The sequence below is a fragment of the Cebus imitator genome, unplaced genomic scaffold (genome assembly GCF_001604975.1).
Source record: "Cebus imitator isolate Cc_AM_T3 unplaced genomic scaffold, Cebus_imitator-1.0 Scaffold101, whole genome shotgun sequence".
NCBI classification, from domain to species: domain Eukaryota; kingdom Metazoa; phylum Chordata; class Mammalia; order Primates; family Cebidae; genus Cebus; species Cebus imitator.
This window is the reverse complement of record NW_016107416.1, coordinates 39431-59752: the sequence shown is the minus strand read 5'-3', so window position 1 is coordinate 59752 and position 20322 is coordinate 39431. Positions and strand designations below refer to the sequence as shown.

At 42.4% G+C, this 20322-nt stretch overlaps 1 protein-coding gene across 1 annotated transcript in view; it reads left to right on the top strand.

Annotated features, from left to right (window-relative positions):
* Window positions 1-6415, top strand: part of LOC108310057 (nucleotide exchange factor SIL1) — a 162917-nt gene extending 156502 nt beyond the window's left edge. The window contains exons 6-7 of the mRNA XM_017536705.2: window positions 335-526; window positions 6265-6415. Of these exons, the coding sequence (XP_017392194.1) occupies window positions 335-526; window positions 6265-6390 (318 nt within the window). The 3' untranslated portion in view covers window positions 6391-6415. The remainder of the gene's footprint in view (window positions 1-334; window positions 527-6264) is intronic.
* The last annotated feature ends 13907 nt before the right edge of the window (window positions 6416-20322 follow it).

Here is a 20322-nt window from a genome sequence, read left to right as displayed (position 1 = left end):
TTTGGGGTTGAAGATGAGCTTGCATTGCTTCCCCTTACCTCAGTGATGGCGACAAGAAGCATTTCTGCTCTTCCTGAACATTGGAAATCAGACTTGAATAAGTAAACCTTGGAACATCTTGATTGTGTTTTTAGAGCAGAGTCCTATATAGGTGGACTTTGAGGGTTCTCTTCTCTGAGCATCTTAGAAAGTGTTAGTATTTTTGATAGTGCAGATTAGAGAAAACTGAGGCTTGGAGCAGCAGTTTTTTGAGGATGGGCATCCATAGTAGACCACAGACATTTTGGGGAGATGTCTCCAACCAATGTAACCATCTCTTTGCTCCTCTCCGTAGGCAAGACAGGCTGAGGTAAAGCGGCTTTTCCGCCCCATTGAGGAACTGAAGAAGGACTTCGATGAGCTGAATGTTGTCATTGAGACTGATATGCAGATCATGGTACGGCTGATCAACAAGTTCAATAGTTCCAGCTCCAGTTTGGAAGAAAAGATTGCTGCACTCTTTGATCTTGAGTATTATGTCCATCAGGTACTATATTTCTTTGTCCATAAGTCAGACTTTTAAACAACAGCTCCAAAAATAAATCCCCCTTCTCTAACCCCTAAGAAAATAGCATCAGCATCTTTACTTCTCTCTCAGAGCATAGACTATTTTTAATCCAGGCATATTGTCTTTTGTAGTAAGGTACAGTCTTAGAGGCCAGAGCCAACCTCTTTTTCTGTTTGAGACGGAGTCTCACTCTGTCACCCAGCCTGGAGTGCAGTGGTGCAGTCTCAGCTCACTGCATCCTCCGCCTCCTAGGTTTAAGCTATTCTCCTGCCTCTGTCTCCTGAATAACTGGTATTAGAGATGCCCAGCTAATTTTCTGCGTTTTTGATAGTGGCAGGGTTTCACTGTGTTGGCCAGGCTGGTCTTGAACTCCTAACCTCAAGTGATCCACCCACCTTGGTTTCCCAGAGTTCTGGGATTACAGGTGTCAGCCACCATGCCTGGCTAGCCAACCTCTTTTTCATGTGGAGTGTTACCTTCTTAGTACCTCTGAGGGTACCATAGAGATAAAATAGACATAGTCCTTTCTATGTAGCTTATTGTCTGGAAGAAGAAGCTATTAAATAAGTAACAATAGAACAAATTAATGATTAAATAATGAGATAATTTAAGAGTGTAATGAGGGCTCCAGAGCGTGATGTAAGAGTATGTAACTGGGGAACTTAGAGCCTGGTCATGGACAATAAGGGAGGCTTCTCAGAGGATGTGACATTTAGGCCAAGTGTTACAGGGTGACTGGGGTTGGCTGGGTGAAGAGAGGGGATTAGAGCAGGGACTGGCAAACTACTGCCCATAGGCCAAACTGGCCCAATGCCTCCTTTCATAAATTAAATTTGATTGGGGCACAACGACCCTTGTTTGTTCATACATTGTTTATTGCTGTTTTTATGCTACAATGGCAGACTTGAGTAGTTGTGACAGAGACCATATGGCTCAACAAAGTAAAAAATATTTGCTACCAGGCCCTTTAGAAAAAGTTTGCCAATCCTTAGATTAGAGCATTCCAGCTAGAGGAAACAACATGTGCAGAGATTCTAGGGCAGGGAAGAGCTTGGTGAGATTGAGGGCATGGAACAGATTGGAGTGACTGGAGCCCAGTGGCCTGGAGGGGAGCACAGATGAAGTGGGAAGGTTTCGGGGGTTGGAGAGGTGAGGTTGGGAATATCATGCTCTTTATGGTTTTAGCCTTGATCCTCAGAACCACTGGAGAGTTTGAAGCAGGGAAGTAACTGATCAGACTTATAATGACTAATATTTCTTGAGTGTTATTACATACCAGGAACTCTTTCAAGTGCTCTGTACATGTTAATTCATTGACTTCCCTGTGAGTAGGTACCACTAGTAATCCCATTTCATAACTGAGGAAAATTAGGCACAGAGAGGTTATGTAATTGCTCAAGATCATCCAGCCTAGTGAGTGATAGAGCTGGAATTTGCAACAAGGTCTGTCTGACCCTATACTCTGTGCTCTAAAACTTCTTGCCATTCTGTTTCTCAAAGGAAACCGATACCTTTTGAATTAAGCTCAAAAGGTGGAGCTAATGAGGAGCCAATAAAAGCCATTGATTTATTCAATAAATAAATTTATCAAGTGTCTACTAAGTCCCAGGCACTGTTCCAGCACTTGAGATATGTCTATGAACAAAATTAGGGCTTACTTTCTAGCAGAAGCAGATAGACAAATGTAAGAAAGGAATATGTTATAAGTAATATGTTTAAAGATGATAAATATTGTAGAAAAAAAAAAGTAGGGTGAGCTAGGAACTGGCAGCATTGAGAAAGGGCATCTCAGCCTGGAGGAACAAGTGCAAAAGCCCAGTGGTGGCAGCCTGCTTAGTGTGTTTGAATCAGTGCGACCGGAGCTGAGAGAGGGCAGAGGAAGAGTAGATGGAGCTCAGAGAGATAATGGGAGGAAAAATAGAGAGAGCCTGTAGGCCATGGAAAAGAGTGAACTTGGATATTATTGGAGGATATTGAGTAGAAGAATGACGTGATCTGACTTACTTTTAAAAGGATTCCTCCAGCTGCTGTGTTGAGAATTAGACTGCAGGTAGGGAGCTTGGTAGAAGCAGAGACCAGATAGGAGACTATTACAGTAATCCAGACTAGGGACAACAGTGGCCCAGGAGGCTGTGGAATCATAATCAAAGGCTTGTTTGAGATCCTTGTCAAGACATAGATCCTCAATGTCCTCCCATGCACGACAGTGCCCTTGTTCTCTATAAACTGAGCTAAAAGACATACTTTCTTCCTTTAGGATTTTGCCAGCATCTGTGGTGAAAGGGGATGAGTGTGCACTGTATCCATAGGAATTATGGGGCAGCCTCTTCATCTTCTTTTTCTGCTCATAACTGTTTCTCAGGCCTCAAATAGCAGGACTCTGATCCTCTTAGAGAAAAAAATGAACCTGGGTTCTCTTTTCTGCTTTCCAGCCTTACTCTCCAGGGTAAAAACCAAAAACTCCAACAGCTTTTCCACTATAGATATTTAAAGGATTAGGGATACAAGGGGTTTTTGGCCAACTCAGTCCTCCTCTGATTTGACAGGCTTCATTTTTACATATTTGGATGAATCTTTAGGTATCGGGTCTCTATGGGCTCTTGCTCATGAAACACCAAAATGACCAGAGAGCTTATCATACCTAGAAGGGCATGGATCCACAGGAGGCTTGGGCTAGCAGTGCCCCAGCAAAGTTTTTGTTTTTCCTTGTAGGTCCTTTGTCACTTAGCGGTGTCTCCCCTAAGGTGACATCCCCCTTCTGCTTTTACAGGTCCCCTTACCAGACTCATCCTGAGGTCATCCCAAAACCAGTCCCTGGCAGAAGCCACATTTGTCTCTTGGTAGAGGAATGTTCTAGATCATTGGTATTTCGACTGGAAGGTCTGGTGCACCAGGCTACCCTGCAGCAGTGTGAAGCTGTGATTTCACTGGAGGATTAAGTAGGACACAGCTCAGCCTGAGTTCTGGTTGTGATGGGAGCTTGGGGTGATGTAGTACCAGCTTTAAGGAAGATGGCACTTTCCTAGCCAGGAACTTCCCCAGTCCATTTTCATTCCAGAATCACTGAATGGCATTTTCAGGAGCTGTAGTCGCCAAGAACCCAAACGAGGTCTGCCCAGGCTTCCTCACAGCCATATTTGAATTATTAAACAGGATATGTGAAAAGCAAAACCTTGTGTGTGGAAAGCAGATGGTGAGAGGAGTGGCCTCTGTCCGCCCTATCTACCTGGGGCAGTACATTTGCCTTCCCCCACGTGTCTCAGTTATGTACCACCATTTCTCCCCTTTGCTGTTTCCTGTTCTCTCCTTGTCTTGTCTCTCCTGGATGTTGGCATAGTTCCCTTCTGCACTCCCTCCTCCCCTCTTCCTCTCTGCCTGTCCCACCCTACCCCGAAGGCAGCCCAAGAACGGTTTTGGCCCCAGACCCAGATGGGGAGCTGTGGACCTGGGCTGTGGTCATGGCTTCTCCTGTATGTCACCAGGGAGGGCCCAGCTTTTGATGTGCACTGGGCAGAATGAATCGTTTCTTCCTCACTGTTAGTGAAATAAAACATGAGAAAACATCTCGAAAAGGCTGAGGTGCTTTTATAAATGTCAGCATTTCTGTCATGCTGAATTATCATTGTAGTAATATAGATAAACTGACTCTAGAACAGAAGGTCCGTGACTCTGGGCTGTGTTGCTTTGGAGCTGACCGAGTGGCAGCTGCTCTGCTAGGAACTCAAACCAGCTTTGATAAGTGGCCATACCAGGCATGCTATGACATGATTCTGAGCCATAGTTTTATATCCAGAAACCCTAGAGGAAGGACAACCAAAGAATAGGCAGTGAATTATTATTATTATTATTATTATTATTATTATTATTTTGAGATGTGTCACCAGGCTGGAGTGCAGTGGCACGATCTTGGCTCACTGCAACCTCCACCTCCCGGGTTCAAGCAATTCTCCTGCCTCAGCCTCCCAAGTAGCTGGGACTGCAGATGCGTGCCACCACACCTAGCTAATTTTTGTGTTTTTAGTAGAGGTGGGGTTTCACCATGTTGGCCAGGATGGTCTTGATCTCTTGGCCTCGTGATCTATCAGCTTCAGGGTCCTAAAGTGCTGGGATTACAGGCGTGGCCTTAGGCAGTGAATTCTTATATTGTAAAATCAGAGCATATGTGGAAGGACGGGAGGTTCTTATGTCAGCAAAGCACCCACCTCTGAGTCTCTGTAGATAGCTGGGCTGTGGCTCAACAGTTATTCTGCTTCATCAGAACAATTTGGGGGAGAAAAATGTCCATGGCCTGGGGCCACATGGCAGAGCAAACTTCATGCTTACTTCACAACCTGATTTAGCCATTACTTCATGGCTGTAGTACCAGAGGCCCATTCATTTTGTTGGCACAGATACCCCAAATTGCCTTTTTATTCACACTGGAGCTTTATTTCAGGAACATTTTTTTCTTATCACATTCATATTCATCAATGCAACAGTTACTCATTGAGCACCTAACCATATGCTCAGCACTATCCTAGTTCCTGGAGCTACAACTGTGGACAGACAGACAAAACCCCTGCTCTCATAGAGATTCCATCCAAATATGTGTGAATGATCTTTCAAGTGGCAACAACAGGCTAGGCCACCACAAAACACTGGCAGAGTCAGATACCAATCTTCACACTTGATTTCTCTGTCAGAGTCCTAGTTCAGAGAGCCAATGATGCAGGTGGGAAGGGGCCCTGTGGAATCTGGAGGAGAAAGGTGGGTAGCAGCCACAGTTGTTGGGCTCCAGCTTCCTGAGTTTTCCTTATGATTGATAGAGTGGGATTAGCATATGGGCAAGATGAAGGCTTTGTGACAACAACGATATATTCAAGGGAGGCTGTAGCTGCTACGTGTAGAAAACAGTATCCAGTGACCTTTCTGAGGAAAGTGAGTCATCTTGTTCCAGGGTACATGAAGTGTGGGTAATGAAATCCCCTATAGAGTCAAAGAGAGAATCTGAACTTGGGGATTTGGAGCTTAAATGATAGCCTAGATCAATGCTGTTGAATAGAACTTTATGTAATTATAGAAATGTTCTACATTATCTGATACATAGCCACTAGCCACTAGCACAGGCTTAGACTAAAGCCTTTGGGAGGGTGATTTTCTTGCATATTTTATCATGAATGTCTTCTGATGCAGTCAATCCTAGATGGAAGAGAAAGGTACTATTGTTATTCCTCTCCTAGCACTCATATAGCACCTCCCCCCTCCAATAACAGGGTTCCTTTTATAGTCCCTAGCTTCTAATTAAAAATCAGCTGAAAAAAAAAAAAGTCTGCTGCCTCCACTGTCCCCATTGGGGTTGGACATCAACAGGAAGCGTGGCACCATTTAGTGGTGCTGATGACGCCAGATTCTTTGTGTTAACAGTTTGTACATTAGGAGTAAGCTTTGTGACTCATTACGATATTAGAATTTTCCAGGACATGTTTGGCATAAGCAATAGCTAGGTGTCATTTCCGCTGATTCCCACACAGGTGCTCATCAATCGTGTTAGATGAATTAGGAGTGCTGAAACTTAAGATTATTACAAAACTGGTTTTTACAAACCTTTTCCTAGTTAGTCAAAAAGGACATTTATTGCTTTTTACATGTCTTTTTAATTTGTTTTTTGATAGTCGCCAAAAGAAAGAGCTTTGCTTTCCCTGATGGCTATGCTGTACTAAGCAGTGCCTCTGTTGCAGATGGACAATGCACAGGACCTGCTTTCCTTTGGTGGTCTTCAAGTGGTGATCAATGGGCTGAACAGCACGGAGCCCCTCGTGAAGGAGTATGCTGCGTTTGTGCTGGGGGCTGCCTTTTCCAGGTGAGCAGTGTAATGGACATTTCATTGGCCAGAATTGCTTGGCCTGATCCGCTTGGAAGAAGGGTGCACTTGAATTCGTGCATATTTCTATGGACATTTCAGTGTAATCTCTGTGAAACTAGAGTAAAATGTGATTCTGCCCTTATTCTAAGTAGATATGAATTTTTACCGTGTTGTCACCATCTGTGACTCTTTGTTTCCCCATCTTATGTGTATGGACATTTAATAACATCTTAGGTCACATTCTCTGTTTAATTCAAAGCTTATAAAAAGTCCAAGGTGAGCATATCTCTTGAGCCCAGGAGTTTGAGTGTGGCCTGCACAACATGGTGAAAACTTGTCTCCATAAAAAATAGAAAAATTAGTAAGGTGTGGTGGTGCACACCTGTAATCCAAGGTATTTGGGAGGCTGAGATGGCGAGGATCACTTAAGCCTGGGAGGTTGAGGCTTCAATGAACCATCATGATGCCACTGTAAGACCCTGTCTCAAAAAAGAAAAAAAAAAGACTTTGGCTTTTGCTCTGAGGGAAATGGGAGGGTTTTGAAGGTATTGAGCTGAGGAGTGATAATGATCTACAGTGTTTAGAAGACTCATTTGGTGCTGTAGGAGTCAAGGAGTCAGCTAGGCACAGGGAGTGTTGTGAGTAGACTGTCCAGCAGGGGAGCAGCAGTCATAAGGTGCAAGCAAGGAGACCAGTTATTAGCCAGGGAAAAACTAATGTATATAAAGTGCTTGTTCAGAGCTTTGCACTTAATACATGTTCAATACATGGTATCAACTATGTGAATACCTATCAAATTCTACGATTAACTAAATCAAGACCTCCTTTCTCAGGAAATTAAGTGAATTATCTCTGCCACTTTTTTGACAATTATTTAACATATTTTGAATTATGTTACTTCTGTATATTTATTTAAATACATATTTCTGACTTTTCTTTCCATTTGTGTGTGTGTGTGTGTGTGTGTATGTGTGTGTGTGTGTGTGTGTGTGTGTATAAAGTTTATAAAAAGTAAGACCAACTATAAATAGTAGAGAGGGAGGGGAATAAACAGGAGTAGATCCTTTTGGCAGTAAAGCTACATCTAATGGTGAATAAATGATAAGCCTGACCAAGGGGGGCCTTTCAGGGAGGAATGTGTCTTGCCGTAGTTGTCTGGAACCAGTGTACATGCAGTCAGGTATCGCACTCTCTGGGTTGGGAATTCTTGAGAATTTCAGTTAGTCTGGCTTGTGATGGAAGACTGATAAGACAAGAGGAGTGGGGAGGTAGCACCTCAAAAGAGTAGATGCAGAAAGATATGTAGGCACCACATCATTCCTCACCTCCTACAAAGGTCAAGATGTCTGCATACTGCAATTGGTCCATTGGAGCTATTGTTCCTCCCATTTTTGAAAATCTGTTTTAAGGACCATTTGTGCCTTTAAAACAGGAACAAATATTCTGATTCTTGCTGCAAGGACATGGGTGGAGGCTATTAGATGCTTAGATGCAGGTCACGATGTTACAGGAGAAAAGCTATTCTGAACATATTTACCATTATAGGCTTTGTTTCAAAAAGATTTCCTTTGTGCTTTATCTTTGCTTGTGTTTTAAATCAGAATCTCAGTCTGATGCTCTCTCACTCTGAAAGGAATTCAGCATCTTTTCTTAGTGAGTTGGAGGGCAGAGCTGGGAAGGCTGGAGGAGTTGTTCAGTGAGGAGAGGCACTGCCGGCCTTTGTTTCCCTTATCACCACTCTGCCTGGATCTTCAAGCTCTGGCTCCCTTTGTTGATGGTGTTGACAGTCAAGGCTCTGGCCTCCAGGGAAGCTCCACCTCCCTTGGGCTCACCTCATAGAGCCAGAGTCTCCCAGGAAGTCCAGGGAAATCTCCTCCTGTGCAGCCACTGGAAAGATGGAAAATCTGCACGTTTGACCTTAGTAGCTGCGGTTCCAGTCATGCGGAAGTCCAGGAAGTCCAGGGTCTTAGCCTTATAACGCTTTAGAGGCTTGAGAACTTACTAAAGCTCACTTTTTACTTCTCAGGCAAGGAAAGAACTAAATCAAACCTTATTACCCTCTCTCTCCAGACCCTTTTTGGAAATCTTTGCCTTACTCCCAAGTACTTTTATTCTATCTTTAATATGAACAAATTATCCTATATGTCCCTTGGCATTGCTTCTGGAAATAATTTCTCGGGGGAAATCCTGTAGCATTTTCATGTCACATCCTAGTTAAAGGGGACTAATTAAGTGACTTTCGAGAAACATGCACTGGGCCTTCTTTGCAGACCCATAACTCACTCAGGCTGTGCCAATGTGTGGTGTTATTAAGACTTTCCTGTGATTGTATTCGCTTAAGACCATGCTAACATTTATGCAGCATCACTAAAATTTAAATAGTGATAAATATAAAATATTCCAATTTAATGTTTTGGTGGCAAGCAAATTGCTGTGTTGAAAATGTTCTAGTTGGGTTTTTGATTGCTCACTGGAGGGCTATTACTGTGACAGCATGGTATGGCACCAGAGCTTTTGGAAGCCAACAGCAGGCTCCCAAACACCATAGAAATATCAGTGTTTTCTGCAAAGAGGAACTTGATGCAAGGTAAGGATATCTCTATGAAGAGAGGTAGTTTTCAGTACTCTAGTCTGATATTGATCATTTACTCTTAATGTCTTAAGTATTGGCTCTGCACCTCCCTAACCTACTCCTAGTATACGGGTGTGTACACACCTGCCACACCTGTGCACACACACACAGTGATGGGATGAGCTTGCTCTTTGTCAAGAGGGTGTTCAGGGAATAGGAAGCACCCTGGAATCATGGAGTCCCAGTGCTGGGTATAGTATGTAGACGATATTCTTTCTAGCTTTCTCCTGATGGGCAAGAATACTGCTCAGTCAGTCCAAATGTTTGGGCATTTAGGAGGATTAGGCAGACCACTGGACCTAGAGTCAAATAATCTAGTTTCAAGTTTAGTTTCTACCATTTCCTATCTGTGTGCCCATGGGCAACCTTTCTAAGCCCTACCTTTTTCTTTTGTTAACAGGGAACAATAATAGGTGTTCTCTGCATTTCATAAAGTTGAGTGAATATCAAATAATATACAATGACCTGTGAAAATGATTGTAAAGCACCTGTCAGTGACAAGGCAGTATCAACATCATCACCCTCATCAGGATGTGTCTTTTATACTATGAGTTTCTGCTGTAGAAATTCTTAGTTCTTTTGTTTCTACAATAAAAACCTTTATCCTCCTCATTTTCTCTTCTGTAAAGACACTTATATTCTACCGTGTATCTCTTAGTAATCTTTTTTTTTTTTTTGAGGTAAGGTCTCTGTTGCTCCAGCTACAGTACAGTGGCCGGATCTTGGCTCACTGCAGCCTCTGCCCCCCAGGCTCCGGTGATCCTTCCACTTCAGCCACCTCTGTAGCTGAGACTACAGGTGTGCACCAATGCACCTGGCTAATTTTTATAATTTCGTAGAGACAGGGTTTCACCATGTTGTCCAGGCTGGTCTCGAACTCACGGGCTTAAGCAATCCATCTTTGGCCTCCCAAAGTGCTGAGCTCATAGGCATGACCCACTGCGTCTGGCCTCTTTGCTAATCCTGCTGCTTAATTGAGGGTATTTATTTGCCTACTTGGGCTAATTGCTTAATAAGGCTTCCATATACATTTGTGTGGATGAAGAGGTCTCTTTCCTGGTGTTAAACATGAAGCAATTATTCCAAGATCAAGAAGAGAGAGTTCGTGTAAATGGAATTGACATGACTACTAAATGTTATATGGCCACTGAAACAAAGTTTATTTAAATATTATTCACACTTATATGTGGGTCACACACATTTATTTTCTGCTGTTTGTTGCCCACATGTAAGGCAGGTCAAGCTCTTGCATAAAAAGATATGCAGTGGTAGGGGTGCTGATGCTTTTAGCAGGTTTGTCTTTTCATGGTTTTTCTTTTGCCTCAAACCTGCTTTTTCCTTCTTCAAGTCAGGTATTTTCATTGCCCTTTCTGTGACCTGATTAAATCTCATGTTGGCACTTGTGTGTGTCTGTCTGCAGTCTGACCTACCAGGAGTCTCTGGAGTTCCAGACTAGTCATTTGTGTTTCTGTTTAAGGGGAGTCTCAAAAAGACTGTGAATTTCAGAGGCCAGCAGCCTTCTGTAATTTGGTTTTGGGTCTCAGCAAACTGGCCGCCTGCTTTTGTTTTTCTCTTAGCTCCCTATATATTGCCTTTACCTCCTTACTCTCAAGAGTTAAAATATCAGGTAACTAGTATGTCTGCCCCATGTAACACTGGCTTTGTTGTTCTCATGCCCCTGCCTCAGTCATCTTTGGAGTCCTATATCCATTTTTAATAACTCATGTTCTCATCTGCACATCTATCAATTATTATGCAATTACATGGGCTTCTAAGCATTCATGTTTGTAGTACTTTTGAACTTTCCACAGTTTGCAGATGTCATGGAACAGAACCTAGTACAAAAAAGGATGTACAAGTGCCATTACGCATGAGATTATGTGTTTTTATAATGGATCCCTGGAACAAGATTCTATTCTTCCCCCTCTATCCTTGGCATCTTCCTTGGAACCTCCTTGGCAGATTTTGGGTTATATATATATATCTCCGTTTGTAAAATGAACGCGTCCCCCTCCCTCAACCCTGTTCCTTCCCACCTCATGCTTTGTTGGCTCTCTAATTTTCTCAGTTGTGCTCTTCCTACTGAGGGTTTACCAATTAATTTTAACTATTTGGAGCTGGGCACCATGGCTCACACCCATAATCCCATCACTTTGGGAGGCCAAGGCAGATGGATTGCTTGAGCCAGGGTTCAAGACCAACCTGGGCAACATGGTGAAACCCTGTCTATACAGAAAATACAGAAATTAGCCAGGCATGGTGGCATGTGCCTATGGTCCCAGCTGTGCTACTTGGGAGGCTGAGGTGGAGGATTGCTTGAACCTGGAAAGTCAAGTCTGCAGAGAGCCATGATCGTACCACTGCACTCCAGTCTGGGTGACTGAGTGAGGCCCTTTCTCAAAAAAAATAAAGTAGACAAAATGAGTGCACATGAGCATTAAATTAATGTACTTGAAACTACTATTCCTTCAACCTTGTTTCTGTCTGTACCATCTCTGAAATTTTTCAAGAGTACTTTGGCATCATTGGCATCTTTGTGGTAGTCAGAATGTTGGCCACTGCTTGCTTTTGGGAACTTTACCTCGTGGCTGCAATGCCATTATAGTCCCTTGGTTTGGGAATGACTGTAAGTAATCACTCCCCTTTTCTTTTTTTGGCAACATCATCATCTTACTATCTTCTATTAATAATTATAGCTATTCACAAAGATTCCTCTAGCCTTGTTCTCCTTCTCTCTTTTCATTTTCTCCCCTAGTGGTCCTTTCTATTCCTGTGGTTTCAAATCCAGCCTCACTGTGGATGACTGCAGTGTCTTCATGTGAGTCCAGCCTTCCTCCTGAGATCTTCTCCTACATTTCTACCACACTGTCTCACCACAACTCAAACTTACCAAAGTGGAACTCATTATTGCCTCACAAACTAGACTTTTCCTCCCACATTCTCTTTTTATCTGTTCTTGGCATTTCGATTATTGTAGTTCTCCAAGGTTGAAACTTTTGAGTGATATTTGAGTCCACTTTCTTCACTTTCTCATTAACTTGGTGAACAAGTCCTGTGGATTTTAATTTCTACTATTGTTGTCTACTAGACAACCATTCCCTGTTTTTCTAGTTTTTAAGGTGTTGTTTTTTTTTTCCAGAGACAGGGTCTCATTGTGTTGCCCAGGCCGGAGTGCAGGGGCTCTTACAGGTGCAATCGTAGTATACTACAGCGTGAACTCCTGGGCTCAAGCAGTCTTTTTGCCCCAGCTTCCTGAGTGGCTGGGATTACAGATGTGAATCACTGTGCCTGGTTTCCCCCTTTTCCATCTACTAAGGAACCTCGATAATGTCAGGGCAGCAACATGTTCAGGCAGAAATTTTCCTTCCCCAGTTCTAGGAAAAGAGCCATAAATGGTCTAAAACAAGCTTGGAAATCCCATTTTCTAGGGATGTGTACTAGTTTGGAGATGGGCATGTGACCCAGTTCTGACCAATGAGACATAAAAAGATGTTTGTTTGCAAGCCCCAGGGAAGGATTTTGTTCTTATAAAAAGATAGTAAGGAGGCCTTGCCCACTTCTTCCTGCCTGGACTGCAGCTGTCTTGGAGCTGCAGTAGCTGCCTTGGACCAGTGAGGTGAGAAGCACAGAACAAAAAGCCAACATGCTGAGAAGGATAATAGAGGGGAAGACATGGGGAGGAAACTGGGTTATTTATGATGTAGTTTGGCCACTTCTATGTTTTGGAACCGTCTGGTTCCAGACTTTTCTTATGAGAGGTAATGAAATGTCTTTGTTTTTTAAAATCAATGTTAATCATGGTTCCATTACTTGCAACTGAACATATATTCATATTGATATGAATTCATTTGGATATTTCCAAAATCCCTCTCAGATCTTTTAAATTAAAAAAAAAATTCCTGGCCGGGCGCGGTGGCTCAAGCCTGTAATCCCAGCACTTTGGGAGGCCGAGGCGGGTGCATCACGAGGTCAAGAGATCGAGACCATCCTGGTCAACATGGTGAAACCCCGTCTCTACTAAAAATACAAAAAATTAGCTGGGCATGGTGGTGCGTGCCTGTAATCCCAGCTACTCAGGAGGCTGAGGCAGGAGAATTGCCTGAACCCAGGAGGCGGAGGTTGCGGTGAGCCGAGATCGCGCCATTGCACTCCAGCCTGGGTAACATGAGTGAAACTCCGTCTCAAAAAAAAAAAAAAAAAAAAAAAAAAATTCCTTTTGAACTTCATAGCATTCATCTCAATTTGCAGTTATATAGTTGTTTGGTTACCTGTTTACCATTAATATCCCTTATTAGATAGTACTTAGGGGATAGGTTCCCTTTTCTATCTTTATCCTGCTGTCTCTTTAGTATATAGCATAAGACTAGCACTGAGTGGATGCTCAGGAAATAATTATTGAATGAATACATGGAAAACAAAAGAATAAATCGATACCTCGGAAATGAATTGTTTTTCAGAGAACACTGGAGGCTGAGTGGACAGTGCTGTTTTTATTATTAATGATGTAATCATGGATGATTCAGATACCGCACCTTGACCCTTTAAAATCTAAGGCCATGGGGATGACTGTATATAGCCCCACTGGCTGAAGGCCCAGAAAATAGAAGGTTAGGGATTGGGATGAGGTCACTCGCTAGAGATGCCAATGTTGAATAAAAGTTCAAATGTGACCCCTAGGACTTGTCTGACCTCTTGTCTCTAGTTGCTGATTTTTTCACACTCTTACAGTGACAGGAGAGGTGCTCAAGCCTTTCGCATCTGATAAATTGATTAGCATATTAACCGAGATTGGCCCAGGAAATTGCATAGCCATAGCTTTCTTAAGCGCCATTCAAAGTCTGATTACTTTTTTCAGATGGCAAATAATGACAAAAGGAAAATGACCTCTGACTGTGACCAGCTATCCTGAGTACTGCAGAAACTAAGCCTTCATTCTGGGGAGGGAAGCACCACTTTGCTTAATAAACTTGTCCCTTTAGCATTTCACTTGAATTTATCTTTGTGATATAACCCTGCCTTCTCCACATCCTCTATGTGGCTGTCTTCAGATTTTTTCACTACTACCCCCTTCTTAATTTCTTCCCTACATAACCCCCAGCACACAAGGTTCTTTGTTTTTTCTTTGTCTTTATTCGGATTTTTTATTTGTTTCCTCAACAAAATTGAAGGCTTTTTGAGCATGGAAACTAGTACCCAAGTCTGTGGAGCTCACAGCACCTTATAGAGGGCAAGTTTCCTGTGGCTGCTTAGAACATAAATGGTCTAACACAAAGATTGAAATCACCAAAAATTGGTGGGAGAAAGAAAGCCCGCAGGAGTAAGGAGGCTTTAAAATTTTTCTATGCTTCTGTTTTGTTTGATTTTTCTTCCAGTGAGTGTGTATTATTTTTGTAATTAAAATTTAAATAGTAATGAAACAAAGCAAAACAGCCCGGGAGACTTCTCAGTCTATCAAATGGCACATTTCACAAGAAACTCTTAGTTCAAATACCTGAAGATGTTGTATTAAATATTTAAGTATTTATTTAAATGCTTAATTCAGCCAACAAGAAACTATAGGGCCACTGCTTTGTATAACTGCAGGGGAATTTAATAATGTCATATTCTTTATGTGGTAGCCCTGTAAGAAAGTGAGAGAAATTCTAAAGCCAAATATAATTGAAAGCTCAAATCCTAAGAGATACAAAACACTGAAACTGACAGCTGACCTGGGAATATCTGCTGTTCCCTAGTGGCTGTGAGCTCTTGATTTCAACAGGAATCATAATTTGGGGGGACAAGAGACAAAGCTTAGGGGTCATGAAAGAGAAAATTAGAAAAATGAAAATCTTCCACTTAAAAGGAATTATTAAGGCAAATTGGCTTTGAGTGGAAGGGAGAAAAATGCCCACAGCCGGGAGCGGTGGCTCAAGCCTGTAATCCCAGCACTTTGGGAGGCCGAGGCGGGTGGATCACGAGGTCAAGAGATCGAGACCATCCTGGTCAACATGGTGAAACCCCATCTCTACTAAAACTACAAAAAAAAATTAGCTGGGCATGGTGGCACGTGCCTGTAATCCCAGCTACTCAGGAGGCTGAGGCAGGAGAATTGCCTGAACCCAGGAGGCGGAGGTTGCGGTGAGCCGAGATCGCGCCATTGCACTCCAGCCTGGGTAACAAGAGCGAAACTCCGTCTCAAAAAAAAAAAAAGAAAAATGCCCACAAATCATCAGTTTACTAGGGAAACTGAGTCTGACATGCTTTCTGAAAAAAGTATCACACCACATAGGAAGCAGTCTTGATAGAAAATCGAATCTGAATTTGAACCTACTTCTAGATCTGACTTGGAATTTAAGGGAAATATTGGGGACAGGAGATATGTTCAGTGATATAATAGAATCAGCAAAGACCAGACTGTGGGAAACTAGAGCGGGCAGACTACTGGATTTTTCACAAAGTAAGATACAATAGAAAAAGATAAAGAGATGGGATGAAATTCATAAATGAAAAGATATTTAAGATGAATATCAACCAATTATAATTACAATGTATGTATTTTTTGTTTTATTTTTTGAGACAGGCTCTCACTCTCTCACCCAAGCCTAGAGTATAGTGGTACAAACACAGCTCACTGCAGACTCAGTCTCCTGCCTCAGCCTCCCATCTAGCTGAGACCACAAGCATATGCCACCATGCCTGGCTAGTTTTTATTTTTTATTGTTCTGTAGAGACAGGGTCTTACTTTGTTGCCCAGGTTGATCCCAAACTCCTGGGCTTGAGTGATCCTCCTGCCTTGGACTTCCAAAGTGTTTGTATTATAGGTGTGAGCCACCATGCCGGAGCTCTACAATATATTTAGATCTTGATCAAATCAGCAATCTGGCGGGGGGGGGGGGAAGAAAAAGAAAAAAATTATAAGATAATTGGGAACATTTAAACAGTTATTTGATATTTGATATCAAGTTTTTGGCATGAAGAAGGTATTGTTCTGTTTTTGTAGAAAAGAGCCTTTTTAGGGAAATATGCTGAAAAATGTATGGGTAAAAGATAGGTTGTCGGGTCAGGCATGGTGGCTCATGACTTAATCCCAGTACTTTGGTCTCCCGTCCAAGTACTAACCAGGCCCAACTTTGCTTAGATTCCGAGATCAGATGAGATTAGGTATATTCAGGGTGGCATGGGTCATAGATAATCAAAGCACTTTGGGAGACCAAGGTGGGAGGATCGCTTGAGCCCAGGATTTTGAGACCAGCCTGGGCAACATAAGGAGACCCCATCTCTACAAAAAAATTTTTTTTATTAGTTGGGTTTGGTGGTGTGTTTCTGTGGTCCCAGCTACTCAGAATACTGAGGTGGGAGGATTGCTTGAGCCTGGGAGGTTGAGGCTTCAGTGAGCCATGATCATGCCACCATACTCTAGCCTGGGCAACAGAGTGAGACCCCCATCTCAGAAAACAGCAACAACAAACATCAAAGATAGGGTATCTCCATTGTGCTTTATTTTGAGATCTGAGGAGGTGGGTAGGTGGGTGAGTTGGAGTATAGATAAAACAGTACTAGTTATGACTTCATAATTTTGAAAGCTGAGTGAAGAGTCTATGGGGATTATTATACCATTCTCCATACTTTAGTATATACATGAAAATTTCCATGAGAAAAAGTTTTTTTTAAATGTAGTTTGAAGTTAGCAGAATTTCCAGGTTACTGGTAGATGCAGAAACAAATCCTCTTTGGAGGAACTTATATCCAGGCTTCAGAGCATCCCCACAAACAAAAATCCTCAATGGTAATGAGCTCACAACCAAAATATCACAAAGCACATAAAAACTAAGGCACTATGAGTAAAAGACAGCAGAAGCAACATAATCAGACCTTCAAAACTATAGGTAGGCCGAGTGCAGTGGCTCACGCTTGTAATCACAGCACTTTGGGAAGCTGAGGCAGAGGGATTACCTGAAGCCGGGAGCTTGAGACCAGCCTGGGCAACAAAGTGAGAACCTGTCTCTATTTAAATAATTTTTTAAAATAAATAAATAAATATTTTTAAATTACAGGTATAAAATTCACAGAATATGGAATACAAAATAATATGCTTAAATAAGATTTTATCAAAAGTATGGGCAAAAAATAGACTATCAAAACTGACAATGGACAGATTTGAAAATGATGCAAATAGAACTTCTTTTAAAATTAAAAAAAATTTTTTTACTTGGCAGATAAAATTATATGTATTTATTTTGTAAAACATGGTATTTTGAAGTATATATACATTCCGGAATGACTAATCTTGCTCACATAGTTATTTTTGTGGTGAGAGCACTTAACATCACTCCCTTAGCATTTTTCAAAAATACTATATATTGTTATTAACTACAGTCACCATGCTGTGTGATATATCTCTTGGACCTACTCCTCCTGTCCATCTGAAATTTCATATCCTTTGACCAATATCTCAATACTCCCCTGCCCCAGCAACCACTTCAGCCCCTGGTAACTACCGTTGTACTCTCTACTTTTATGAGATCAATTTTTTTTAGATTCCACATATGCATGACATTATGCAGTATTTGTCTTTCTGCACCTGGCTTATGTCACTTAACATAATGTCTTCTAGCTTCATTTGTGTTGTCACAAATGGCAGTTTTTCCTTATTTTTTTTCTGGCTGAATAATATTCCATTGTGTATGTATATTACATTTTCTTTATCCATTCATCCATTAATGGACAGTTAGGTTGATTCACAAATAGAACTTCTTGAAATTAAAAATTTAATAATTGCAGTTAGGAATTAAGTAGTCGTGGCCGGGCACGGTGGCTCACACCTGTAATCCCAGCACTTTGGGAGGCCAAGGTGGGCAGAGATCAAGACCATCCTGGCCAACATGGTGAAACCCCGTCTCTACTAAAAATACAAAAATTAGCTGGGCGTGGTGGCACGCGCCTGTGGTCCCAGCTACTCGGGAGGCTGAGTTGGAAGAATTGCTTGAACCCAGGAGGTAGAGGTTGCAGTGAGCCGAGATTGTGCCACTGCACTCCAGCCTGGTGACAGAACAAGACTCTGTCTCAAAAAAAAAGGAATTCAGTAGACAAGGTAAATACTTGGTCAGACACAGCTGAAGAGCAATTAAACTAGAGTATAGAATTGAAGAAATTACCTAAAGTACAGCATAGACAGAAAAATGAAAAAGAGGTTAAGAGATGTGAAGATTTGAATGCAAAGTTCTCACATGAGTTTCAGAAGAATAAAGAGAATATGTATGAGATAGGCTGTATTTAAAGAGGTTTGGCTGATACTTTTTCAAACCTCTTTAAATTGATGAAAGACATGAATTCTGATCCAGGAAATCCACTGAATCCCAAACACAATGATTCAGAAGAAATCTGTTTTTAGTGACATAGTGAAACCACAGAAAGATTGGGTTATAAAAACAGAGGCCAGGCTGGGCGCGGTGGCTCAAGCCTGTAATCCCAGCACTTTGGGAGGCTGAGGCGGGTGGATCACGAAGTCAAGAGATCGAGACCATCCTGGTCAACATGGTGAAACCCCGTCTCTACTAAAAATACAAAAAATCAGCTGGGCCTGGTGGCGCGTGCCTGTAATCCCAGCTACTCAGGAGGCTGAGGCAGGAGAATTGCCTGAACCCAGGAGGCGGAGGTTGCGGTGAGCCGAGATCGCGCCATTGCACTCCAGCCTGGGTAACAAGAGCGAAACTCTGTCTCAAAAAAAAAAAAAAAAAAAAGAAACCAGAGGCCAGGTACAGTGGCTCATACCTGTAATCTCAGCACTTTGGGACACTGAGGTGGAAGGATCACTTGAGGCCAGGAATTCAAGACCAGCCTGGGAAACATAGCAAGACCCTATCTCAAAAACTAATAATAATAAAAAACTAAAGCAGGTAAATAATGATGATGATGATGATGATGATGATGATGATGAAAGACAGATTAGTTGCAAAGTACCAGGAGTGGGAAAAGAGGGAAGACAGTGCTTTTGGTATTCTTCGCCTAGTTGCTTGGCCTGATGCTAGGCTCTGATAACAATTTTCATCAGTTCTCTACAGCAGTTTCCACCATGGTCCCATTGCCTAAGACATTTCTCTCTTGGTTCCATTTGCATCCTTTTAGACATCTGGATTCAAGAAAGAATCCACTATGCTTCCCAAAGTTGGAGGTACTTCAGGTCTGCTGTTTTCTCATTAAGGGCTTCTTGTTGGGCTGAGGTTATTAGAAAGAGTATAATTCATCTCTCAGAGCAAAGAGAAGAGTGGAACTATAGAGACTGGCAAGGAGGCAACCAGCCAGCATGGGCTCCTCTTACTGTTCTCAAAGTTCTTACTTTCTTACCTCCTACCAGGTTTCAGTTTCTGTCTCTTTCTCTGTTTTTATTTTTAGTGTCCTCCTTGGTTTCGCAGAGAATATACATGCTCATCATAAAATATTTAAATGATATAGGAGACATCATCTTCTGTCATGACAGTATGAGGAGCTTCACTGACCCACTCCTAGTAAAACTGGTGCACATTATTTAAAAATTAGTCTTTGGGAATAGTCCCAAGGACAAATAGTAAATAAAGAAACATCTGCTCAAGAAACTCTATGAAATTTGGTGTGAAAGGTGGGAGTCTATGTTATCTGACATAAAACTTCTCCTTCACTGCCTGCTTCCAGCTTGGTGAAGTGGAGACTCCATTCCAAACTGCTGCAGCCAAGCACCCAGAGCTTCCCTTCCCCCCAGCCCAAGGGCTTTTTTCCCAGAAGGAGGAGACTGTTAACATTTCTCTCCTGCCCCATGCTACCTGTTGCTAAGGCCAAGTCCCAGGCCAGTGCATTTGAGAGTTTGGGAGTCGAGGGGTGGGAGAGTCACTTCTTCAGCCCATCTCCTGCTTGAGAATGGAAGCTGGATGTTGGATCTTGGCTGTGGCACACGGAGAACACTGGAGCCCTAATTGCCTTTCCCCAGCTCCTGAGATGGTGGTTCCACGTGACAAAGGGCCTTAGGCTGTTGTCCCCCAACTCACTGAGCACTCAGAACCTTGTTATTGTTTCTACCTCTAGCTCCAGGGTCCTAACTCAGATTGTGCCTGAGGGAGAAGCAGGCCACAAAACAGGTAGCTCCTAATTTCTTCCTAAAGGAACTGACTGCATTTGCAACACAGCATGCAGAAGTTCGAACCTAAGGACACTTTTAAGAACTGTGGAGGTTGTGGTGAAAGGAAACTGGGAGGAGATTCATGGATATAGCTTCAGGATCAAACTGTAGGTGGGCTAATTTGCAGGATGGAACCGGGGAGTAAGCCAGTTGGAAGGAGCTCTCCTAGGATC